At 41.2% G+C, this 11,373-nt stretch overlaps 1 protein-coding gene across 4 annotated transcripts in view; it reads left to right on the forward strand.

Annotated features, from left to right (window-relative positions):
- The window catches only part of PHTF1 (putative homeodomain transcription factor 1), a 33,905-nt gene extending 23,052 nt beyond the window's left edge, over positions 1-10,853 (forward strand). For 3 of the 4 annotated variants that reach the window (XM_080915752.1, XM_080915755.1, XM_080915753.1), the window contains 8 exons: positions 1,814-1,942; positions 2,681-2,953; positions 3,711-3,842; positions 4,309-4,395; positions 6,816-6,971; positions 7,737-7,832; positions 9,034-9,159; positions 10,422-10,853. In XM_080915752.1, the coding sequence (XP_080771878.1) occupies positions 1,814-1,942; positions 2,681-2,953; positions 3,711-3,842; positions 4,309-4,395; positions 6,816-6,971; positions 7,737-7,832; positions 9,034-9,159; positions 10,422-10,442 (1,020 nt within the window). In that variant the 3' untranslated portion in view covers positions 10,443-10,853. The remainder of the gene's footprint in view (positions 1-1,813; positions 1,943-2,680; positions 2,954-3,710; positions 3,843-4,308; positions 4,396-6,815; positions 6,972-7,736; positions 7,833-9,033; positions 9,160-10,421) is intronic. The other variant, XM_080915754.1, reaches the window with a different exon arrangement.
- The last annotated feature ends 520 nt before the right edge of the window (positions 10,854-11,373 follow it).

The following is an 11,373-nucleotide window of genomic DNA, read 5'->3' on the forward strand; positions in this document are numbered from 1 at the left end:
CTGAGTTGGTTTTCATCAGTGTTTTACCATGGCAACAGAAACAGAACTAAAACAGATAGTTGATCCTTATCAATTTGTCGTTTGTCAGCCAAGTATCATGTTATCTAGCTTTGCAGCAATCGTATAAAGGCACTGTTGTTACCCCAGTTTAGGGGGGGGGGGAATTGAGCATAGCTTGTAAGACAGGAGAACTTGTCAACACTCTGCAGTTGCCTTGACCTGAATTTCTCTCCCTGATACTTGGCTCATTTTCCTTAAAATAATCTTTGCTCTTTCTTTTCTTTTATGATTTCTTGAACTTTATTTCATAAAAATTATGCAGAAATGGTATTGCTTGTGCCTCTGGTGAGCATAAATCAAGTGACACTGATCTCAGGTTTGTTTTAGCCTAGAATCATAGATTCCTTAGAAGATATTTGACTTATTCTATATCTGTAGAGTTCTTAAAAATCATTAGTTACATGCTAAGACAGTTTTAGGAATCCTGTGGAGGAGCTAGTGCAATGCATGACAAGAGTAAACATCCTCAGGTGCCAGCACATCTCTGCTGAAGCTGGCACCTGTGTGTCCCCAGTGATGGTGGGTAGAGAGCTTGGCAGTTGGTTTTCATGGCAGTTGTTTGGGTGGCTAGTAATTCTTTAGTTTTTATTTTTTGTCTGTTTCCAAATCACCTTTCGGACAGCAGTGGGTAGGGTCTTTGATTGACTGCACATGAAGACATGGTTTGGGGTTAATGTTTGTGCTGCTGAGGAGCAGTTATTTGCTGCTGTTTGCTTGCTGCATGTGTGCAGCTGCCGCCCTCCTGCTGTTTGAAGCACAGCCTGTGTGTACCTCTGGACTGTTGCTTTGGGCTCAGTCTTTTTCATCATCCTCAGCAGGTCTTGGCTGGAGTGCTGGGTTCATTTGGAATCCTTGACTCCTCAAGTACTCCTCTTTTCTCAGCTTGCTGTCCAGTGACTTTAATTATGTTCCCTTCAGTAGTCTCTAAGCTCATAGATAGCAAGGCAATGTATCCTTTTTGCCCTATAGCTCAGGCTAGCCTGACATCTGCTATATACCCCAGTTTGATCTGAAACTTTGCTAGCCTCTTGCCTCAGCCTCCAGAATACTAAGACAACAGGCATGTGCTGCTGTGATGAGCCATGTCCTTCAAGCCTGTTCTGCAGCAGGCTCTTCATAAATATGCTTGGCATCTTCACATGGCAGAAAAAGAAGTAACTCCCTTTCTAGAAGCTACATACCTTATGTTCCTGTTCTAGAACCATCACTTTAGTTTGTGGATACAATGATATTGATGATACAATCTCTGATTTCAGAGCAAAATTGGCTCAAGGGTGTGGTGAGGACCACTTGGAGAAAAAGCACCCCAGGTGATACTTATCAGTAAGACAGGGTCAGCAGAGGAGTTTGGGGTTGTTGTCATGGTGACTGTCAATTCTGGCTTTGGATCATCTGTGCACTTCAGCAACCTTAAGGCCCCCATATTTGTGTTGCTTCTAAGACTTTAGGCCCCCTTTCCCCTCTTCCTGCTACTCCCACTGGGGTCTGTGGTTCTAGAGGTCCTTTCCTTAATACCATGCCAGCACACCGTGTACCCTTCATAATTTCATAAAGGCAGTGACCTTGTATATTCTAGGCCCTAGCTGTCCTGATGAGACCACTACACAAGTGCCTCTTAGAGTGTTGGGCTTTGAGATAGAGAATGAACGTATGATGAAACTGAACACTGAGTCAGGGACCGGGACAGAAGGAGAGAAAAACTGAGGAAAGATGGAGTGGATGGCAACAGTTTTATATTTTTCTTTCTCCCTAGAACCATTTATTCTGGCTCCAGAATTCAAGTCCTGCCTCTGAGCGAGTTAGTGCAATAATCTGGGAAGGAAACGAGTGTAAAAAGATGGATATGTCAGTGTTAGAGATAAGCGGCATCATCATGAGCAGGGTAAGGTGTGCTTCTGCCCTCACAGACAGCTGTCTGACACTTGTGCAATGGCCAGTTTTACACCAACTTGACACAGACTAAAGACATTTGAGAGGAGGGACTGCAATTGAGAAAATGAAGTCAGGCTTCAGGCAAGCCTGGAGGGTATTTTCTTAATTAGTGACTGATGGGGGGAGAGTCCAGCCCATTGTGGGTGAGGCCATGTGGTGGTAGTCCTGGGTTCTGTAACAACACAGGCTGAGTAAGCCTTAAGGAACAAGCTAGTAAGCAGCACTCCTCCATGGCCTCTGCATCAGCTTCCTGTCTTGTTTGAGTTCCTGACCTGACTTCCCTCAGTGATAAACTGTTACCTCTAAGTGTAAGCTGCAATAAACCTCCTCCCCAAGTTGCTTAGGGTCTTGGCAGTTTCATCACAGTACTAGTAACCCTAACTAAAACAACTTGTAACTTCTACTTGACACTTTGTACCATCAGATTTCAGGTTTGCCCTGAAGCCATTTCTTAGACAGAATCCTAGTTTGTAGCAAGTCATGAGTCTGTTCACATGGTCCCCTGCTTTGACTCTAGAAATTGAAGTCACAGCTCCCACATGCTCAGCCCTAATGCCAAGCCTAGTCTCTGTTTTATGTGTATTTGTTTTAAGATTAATCTTTAATGTTCTAAATAGAATTTTGTAGATACTTTTGGTAGCTCCCTTCTCCTGTGCAGTACTGATGCAGATGTTAAATTGGGTTGCAGGTGAATGCGTATGAGCAAGGCGTCGGCTATCAGATGCTGGGAAATGCAGTCACCATTGGCTTAGCACTTTTCCCGTTTTTATATCGCCTTTTCCGAGAGAAGAGCTTTGACCAACTTAAGTCCATTTCAGCAGAGGAGGTCCTGACCCTCTTCTGTGGTGCGCCGCCTGTCACACCTGTTGTCATTTTGTCTATAATTAATTTTTTTGAAAGATTGTGTCTTACGTGGATGTTTTTTTTCATGATGTGTGTGGCAGAGAGAACATACAAGCAGGTGAGTGCACAGCGTCCGTTTGCCGCTCCACTGAATTGTTTTCTTTCTTGGACTTTGAGACTTGTGCATTTAATGTTCATGTGGCTGGCTATTTGAAAAAACACATTATAATCTGAAATCTTTAACATATTTAAATATTTTCCTGTTCTTTGGCATTTCATATATGTATTATTTTGATCGATTCACCCATTACCCCCTCCTGTCTGTCCTTCCACGTCTGTAGAACCCTGTCTTCTCCTCAAGTCTTTCTGTTTTTTAAATTTTTTTAAAGACCCCCAGGGAGTTGCTCGCATGAGTTTGGGTGTGGGTTGCTGACTGCTCACCATCAGGACTTTGTATTTTATCTGTAGCATATACAGGGGCAAAGTCATGTTTTTGTTAAAAAAAAAAAACATAGGCCAAGTAAAGAAATGGACTAAAGTCTGTTGAGTTATGGATTTACTATCTTGGGGATATGCAAGAAGGAATATAATTTTGAGTGGAATTACACATTATGGAATGTAAGCATTAGAGGTGTGGATGTTGAGGATGCATTAAAAGTTCCCAAGGATGTTCCTTGCATGCATTGTGAATGTGCCATATTGAGAAGACCTGCTTCACTGTCTTTGGGCTTTGAAGTGATCATGGCTGTTCTGAGGAACCAGTGGATAAGATTTTGATTTTGTTTAACACTTTAAATATCCCAGGAATACTACTGATCGTTACTGAATGTGTACCTAGACACATGCACATTTGTGATGTTTTTAATTTCCTTTAGAGATTTTTATTTGCAAAACTCTTCAGCCATATTACTTCTGCCAGGAAAGCCAGGAAATATGAAATACCTCATTTCAGACTTAAAAAGGTGGAGAACATTAAAATATGGTTATCGCTGCGCTCCTATCTAAAGGTGAGCCATTTTCAATAACTATGGTATATTGTAGGGCTATGGAAGACATATACGTTGATGATTCTGGCCACAGTTGCTAAGTAGGCAAGGATTCCTGGTCACTGGAAATGATTCAGTAGCTGAGCAGACTTGTTGGATGCCATATGAGACGGTGTTCTGGAAAGACAGCTGTAAATGTACAAAGGGAGAGGAAGGAAGATCTGTTGTCCAGGACAGAGAGCTATGGATCACATGCTTTTCTGACTGGGAAAGATCCTAGCTGAAAATACGTTAATGAATCAAACTCTTAATTTGAAAAATAAGGCTGTTAGTGTTTCAGATTGATACCTAAAGTATTTTAAAATGCCACATCAGAGATTTCTCACACAGGCTTCTTTTCACACACATGTACTACAGCTCAAAGCTAAGGGTATGAAGCTGCTGACTGACCATATCCTAAACTGTTAACGTATGTCTTCCTCCACAGAGGCGGGGTCCACAGCGCTCCGTGGACGTGGTTGTGTCCTCCGTCTTCTTGCTGACACTTTCAATTGCTTTCATTTGTTGTGCACAGGTAAAGTTTCCTACCTGTTGTAATGGAAGTGTCCACCCTGTTTCATAGCTGGTGGCTGTGTGCTCAACTGTGTTCAGAGTGATCAGAGAACAGACCTGACAGTTCTCAGTCTTTTGAAATGGGCAGAGGCTTCCTTTATTCCCTGGCATTGCCCAGTTTTATTAAATTTGCCGTTAGCACTTTGGATTGTGTTTGCTGTTGCTGAGACCAGTGTTCTCTGGGGTTGTAATTGAATTGCACAAGTCACATGATCAGTTTGGGTTGCTTTTTCTCTTGATGCCAGCACACTTAAGCCCATCACAGTTATGAAGTTGTTTGTTGCCAAGTTTTGCTTTAAATTTTGTTTGCTTGAGATAAAATCTCATGATGTAACCCAGGATAGCCTCAATGGTGGTAAATGGCTGTAATCCCAGCAGTTGAAAGAGGAAGGCAGGAGGATCAAGAAGGCCATCCTTAACTACATATAGTTTTATACATAGATATATAGCCTGGGTTGTGTGGGTCCCCAGGCTTAGTAGCAAGTAAGCCATCTTGCCAGCCCATGGTTACCTGTTTCTTATCTAACTTCATAGTCTTAGTTTTGGAGTGCTTTACTTATTTAGATGTATAATAATTACTATAACTACAAATACTGCAGCTTCCTATTTGGCTCACCCATTTTTCTTTTCTGCCATTATCTTTTTATTAATATTCCATTTAGTTTTCTGTTTACTTATACATTTGTTAATATTGTCTGAGTGGGTGACCTCAGAAATGAGCTAAGTGTGAAGTCTAATGAAATGGTTGGTTTAGTTAAGTCTAATTTATAGCTTCCTTGGTAATGACAGGATTAAAAAAAAGATTTATTTTATGTATATGAGTATTTGTATATCAGCTCTGGAGTCTCAGAGAGGGCATTAGAACCCTTGAAACTGGAATTACAGACAGTGGTGAGCTGCTCTGTGGTGCTGTGAATGAAACCCTGTCCTCTAAAAGAGCACTCAGCGCTCTCAACCACTGCAAGATCTTAGTACACTTTATGTCACTTACCTGTTCCTTGTGTCATCTTTTATTTCACATTTAAACATATTTAAGACCCAAGATGAAATTGTTACTTTATGTATGTTTTGAAGAATATTGTTCTGTGGGAATAGAACCCTAGGCTGCCGGCTGTTGTGTTTTCTTTTCAGTACTGCTGGGGTCTGTTACCCACTTCTTTCTCTTCTTTGAGAAAGATCTCATTATTTAGGCCTTGCTGGTCTGAAACTCCCTCAGCAGCTTAGGCTGGTCTTGATCTCACAGAGATCCACCTGCCTTTGATTATAGGCCTGTACCACCACACTGAGCTCTGTTGTTTTTGGATTTCCATATTTTATCTTGTGAAGTTGCTGTTGGTCTCACTGATGCTTAAAAAACAAAACAAAACAAAAAAAACCCTTTTTCTATGTCTTGAAAGTCAGAGTGATTTTATTGTGTAGGCTGTGATAATGCTGTGATTTGTGGAACTGTGTAAGGATTGTCTTTCTGAAGGGCTCAGTAGCTGCTATCTGTAGGGATTTTCCTCATCCTGGTTATAGCTACTTGACCACTGTGACCCCTACCCAGTCTAAGCTAAAGATTTGCACTTTCAGAAATCAGGGTTAAGAAGCTGAGATACTGGTGACAGGTTTTGGAGAAGAAGGGTCATTGCAGCCCAGGGGATCATTTCAAACCAAGGCTGGTGTTAGTGGAAACTCACAGGGTCCTATGAGGCCAAAGAGTTAGTCAGGAGGGAAGGGAAAAAGGGGGCAGCTGCTTGGTGACTTCCTGCATATTATAAGGTCTGCATTTGGATTCCTCAAGGGTTCTTTAGTTTCTCAAAAAATAGCCTGTCTTAGACTTTCTTGAGTGAAGTTCTTTTAAGTCAGTAAGTTTTAAAGTAAAACCTTAAGACACACAGTAGGTCTGCAGTAGGACTGCTTAGCTCTTAGCTGAATCCTAACATGGCGTTCAGCCAGGCCTTCAGGGCCCTATACAGGCGGAGTTAGAGCAGCAGTGGTCTCCTTGTGCCTGGGAACACTGGTAACTGGGAGCCAGAATTCCTTGTTGCTTACCTTGCTCCTTGGAGAGCCCCGCAGTCTTCCATGAACAGGGAAAATACAGGGAACTTGGAGAAATACATAATAGCTAAGTAAGTAAACAATACCTTATGAACGTTCAGCTCTTGTCCTTTAGGAAACTGTAGATTGCTGGCAATGTTTTAAAATTGACACAGGAATAATTTGGTGATATTAAGACAACTATTGAGAATGTATTGAGAGTAGGTGGAGGAGCACCCTCATGGGGGAATGGGGGGACTGTGGAGGGGTAACTGGGAAGGGGGAATATCATTTGAAATGTAAAGGAATAAAATGATTAATTAAAAATAGACAGCTATTGAACTTTTTGTGGTCCTTTGATAGGTTCTTCAAGGTCACAAGACATTCCTGAATGATGCTTACAACTGGGAGTTCTTGATCTGGGAAACCGCCTTGCTGCTTTTCTTGCTTCGCCTGGCCTCACTGGGGTCAGAAACCAACAAGAAATACAGCAATGTTTCTATCCTGCTCACCGAACAGGTATTGATGGGTCTCATCAGCTGCTGTGGGGTTGATGCTGCGGACTGGGGCTGAGTCACTTACTGTGACCTCACATCCTTTTACTCTAAGATGAGTATAACACCTCTGTCTTCTGCCTAGGACTGGGAGAGTGAATTACTAATGGGCTGAAAGCACTTTGTTATACTAAAAGGTGGTTTTTGTTGTTTTTGTTACTAAGGGAACATCTAAACACACACCAAGATTGACAGATGTTTCTTGTGAATATGGAATGATAATAATGCATTTTCTATGTCAGTTTTGATTTTAAGTTCAAGTTTTCCATAAACATTAAGTAAACACACTTGAGATCATTTGTTTTTTATTATATTTTGCCCTTAGAGTCATAGTGGATAATTGTTCCTATGGGGGAAAATAAGGAATTAATGTTTCTCTATTCATAAATGCATCTTGAAGATACTACATTCCTTGGGGGAGAGTGGTAAGAGTGAGACATAGTGTTTGAATTCAAGGAATTTGTATGCTGGTTATGTTACAACTAGAATTATTTATTATTTTGATAAATTTTTTTATCTGTGATTGTTTTCTTTTCTCATTTTTTGAAAGTAGCTTTTCTTAACCAAAGGGGTAAGTGATGGGGGAATAGGGTGTGCCCATAGCTGTTGAGGCTGTAAATCCTAGACATATTTTACTGGAAAAGACGACCCTCAAAATCTGCCAGGTTCTATGCAATGTGTATTTTTTTTTTTCTGTAAAATATACCATCCTCTTCTTTCTTTCTCTTAGATTAATTTATATCTTAAAATGGAAAAAAAGCCAAATAAGAAAGAACAGCTCACTCTAGTAAACAATGTATTGAAGCTGTCCACAAAGTTATTAAAGGTAAGCGGGTCTCACCTGCACACTCTGCAGTGTGAGTTGGTTCTTAGAAAAACACAGGGCAGGTGAAGTCATGGCTGGGCAGGCCAGAGCTGTCAGAAGCTTCCAGAAGCTTCCAGAAGCAAGGTTGGGACAGTGGCTTCCTCTACCATGGTAGGCTGCCTAGTTAGAAAGAGAACTTGTTTCTTCTGGAAGATCACTGGCTCATTCTTGAGGATATTCCTGACTATGGAAAAGAAGACCTGTGTTGGCCCACGGACAGGGTTTTGTCTGGGTGCTAGTGCTTAGACCTGCTAAGGAATCATCAGCACAGCCAAGCTTCCTGACAGTTGTGTCATCCCTATACATCCCAGGGCTGAAATGATGCTGGAGGTACAGATATTCAAGCCTTATGCTCCCTGGACCCATGACTGTCTCCTGTCATTGGTGTCCTCATCACTAGTGCCACTGGGCTCAGAAGCTGCTGCTGTCTCTCTCAGGAAGTTGCTTAGGCTGGGGGTCCTGAGGCTCTGGAGTCTTCAGCAGGCTGCCTTTTATGCTGAGCCCAAGGCCTTCAGCCTCTTATCTCTGACCTCTGTAAGGCTGCTAGGTCTTTGTACCAGATATTCATCTACAGAGACAAAAGGCCAATCTGTCTCTCTCTACAGGGCCCAGGCTTTGGCTGCTGACAGGTCAATGTTTTTATGCAAGATAGATGAAGTAAATTAAGCTTGTTTTGAATTAAGTCATTAAATTCATGTTTTACTACTTAGAAAAGATATCCAATCAGTGCTAGGCTCTCTCTATATATATAGGTTCTGAACACTGGCATGATGGTTTTGGATTAATGGGAAAGAATTTTCAGTTTTATAATCTCGGGTCTGATGGTTACTCTTTTTTTTTTTTTTTGAGGGTATAACTACATATACATTCACTGTGTAGTCCAGGGTAGCCTTGAACTCACAAAACTGCCTGTCTCTGATCCCCAACTGCTAGGATTAAAGGCGCCACGTTTTACAAAAAGTATGAAAGACTTATTGCTCCCTTTCACTTTAAGAAGGTTAGGCGGTGGAATGGCTGGTGAGTCCCTCACAGATTTTTTTTTTTTTTTTAAGTAGTTCTGGGATATTAAGGAAGGGCCATAAATTAGCATCCTCAGAAACCAGCATGAAGTCATGCTGACTGTTGGGAAGCCATAGTTCACTTCAGTTTTTCATCCTTGTAGGAGCTGGACACACCATTTAGACTCTATGGACTGACCATGAACCCCTTAATCTACAACATCACAAGAGTAGTCATCCTTTCTGCTGTCTCTGGAGTTATAAGCGATCTTCTAGGATTCAACATAAGAGTAAGTATCAGCACTGCTGTGTGGTGTTAGTCTTTGATGCTGTGTGGGCACCGGCTTCTCAGCTTAGCTGTCCTCATTTTATAAAACTAAAGGACCTAACTTTTGATCAAACTGAAAGTTCAATTTTGAATTTCATGTCAGTTGCATGGTATGGGTGAACATGTTACTGTGACCTGGGAAAATACAGGAATGACTGAAAACCTGCAAAACATTAACAGTAGGTACCACTTTTGATCTGGAAGTATTTAATTTTTTCTCCTTTAATTGTCAGAATTATTTCTTCCTATATAAAGTGTTCTTATAGAAATAGGTTTGAAAGTTCCTCAAAAAATTAAAAACAGAACTGTCATCTGGCCCAGCTATTTTAGTCCTGGGCACATACCCAGAGAACCCCTTCACTACCAGAGATACTTAGACCTCAGGTTTGTTGCTGCTTTAGTCACTATGGCAAAGAAGTGGAACAGATGGATGGATAATGGAGATCTGGTCCACATATAAAATGAAATACTATTGAGCTTCAGAAAAGTGAAATTGCAAAATCTGGAGGAAAATGGGTGGACATAGATTGTGTGATATTAAGTGAGGTTACACAATCTCAGAAAGAAAAAACCCTGCATGTTTTCTATCCCATGTGGTTACTAGCCTAAAATATATACACGGACATGTGTAAACAGGCAGATGTGTGGACACAGTGTAATGCACAGGAAGGAAAACAGAAGGTAGATACAAGCGATGGAGGAGAAGAACGTGAAAGGACATCAGGGTCTTCTAGTGTTAACTCTGTAATGATCTTGTGTATGTGTGGTAGATAATTGCATAAAAGTGCAATTTAGGGAACTAGAGTGACGGCTCAGCAGTTAAGAGCACTTGTTGCTTTTGCAGGGGACCTGGGTTCAGTTTTTGGTATCCACTTGTTGGTTCAATACCATCCATGACTTCTATCCCAAGGGATCTGTCTCTGGTCAGGCATGCATGTAGTACACACACATGCAGGCAAAACATTTACATAAAATAAAAATAAATCTGCTAGTGAAAGTGTGCAGTTCAGTGTGACACACCACAGTTCAGGATACAGAAAGTCACTGAGATGTAGACTCTGCATCTGCTAACCTTGCTGTGTGATGTATTTTATTTGCACATTTTTATAATAAATTTTAATAAAACAGTGTTTTTTTTAGTTGATAGTCATATGGATATACACTTAAACCCCACCTATTTGTCCTAAGCTAACTGGTTTGTTTTGGGCGATTTTCTTTTCTTAGCTGTGGAAAATTAAGTCCTGAGCTGAGATGTGTGCCTGGATTCTTTTCTGGCTGGTGTCACTGCTTACCCACTGAGGACAAAGATGGCTCACAGAAACCAGTGACCCCACCTGCAGGCTTACATGCATAAGCCTCTCTACTCAGCCCAGTCTAGCGAATGGAGTTTCGGCACATCCTTTCCCTGGGCATGTGTTAAAAACCTGCACTTTCATGGTTCTCAAGCAATGTGAATAGTCAACAAACTAAAGCCTCCCTCGCCGAGACTCGGACTGTTTACTGAGTCAGGACATTTACCTTGGAGCCTCCAGTACTGTGCTAGTTATATTTACTGTAAATAGTCTTTTGGGTAACATGGTAGATGTCCAAAGCATGAAGCAACTATCTTTTATTGGAAATATGCAAATGCAGTACTTTTCTATTATAGTCTATGGATTGGGGATTTCTCTATTAAAGAGAGAAACTATTTTAGGTTGAATCCAAATAAAAGAACTTTACTAGAGAATTTCAGTTTGTAGGGTTTTTTTTTTTTTTTTTTTTGCAGTGAGGGTGGAGGAATGCAATAACTTTTGAAACAAATTTCTGTTCATTTTTGGAGAAAATTTATGATTTTGAGTTAAGCCTGTAAATACAGTTGTTGTGAGTCACGCATGTTCATGAGTTTCCAGCATTCCCAGCAGATGGCACGGGCTCTCTAATGGTTTGCCTGCTGTGCAGTGACATCGATCCAGCCTCTAGTATAACTTCAGGTCCTCAGTGTACCATGGATGTAGCTTTACTTGCTAGTGACCCAGCATGCATGCCTCGGTTAAAGGAGACATTGGCATTCTTGCTCACCAAGAATTTGAAGTCCCTGCTTTGAAGAACTTCTTGAGGAAGACTGGAAGCATGAACACCGTAATGGTAAGATTTGTAGAACTTGGTTATCTCATGTACTACAGTTATCATGGAATTG

This window comes from Micromys minutus, assembly GCF_963924665.1.
Source record: "Micromys minutus genome assembly, chromosome: 4".
NCBI lineage: Eukaryota > Metazoa > Chordata > Mammalia > Rodentia > Muridae > Micromys > Micromys minutus.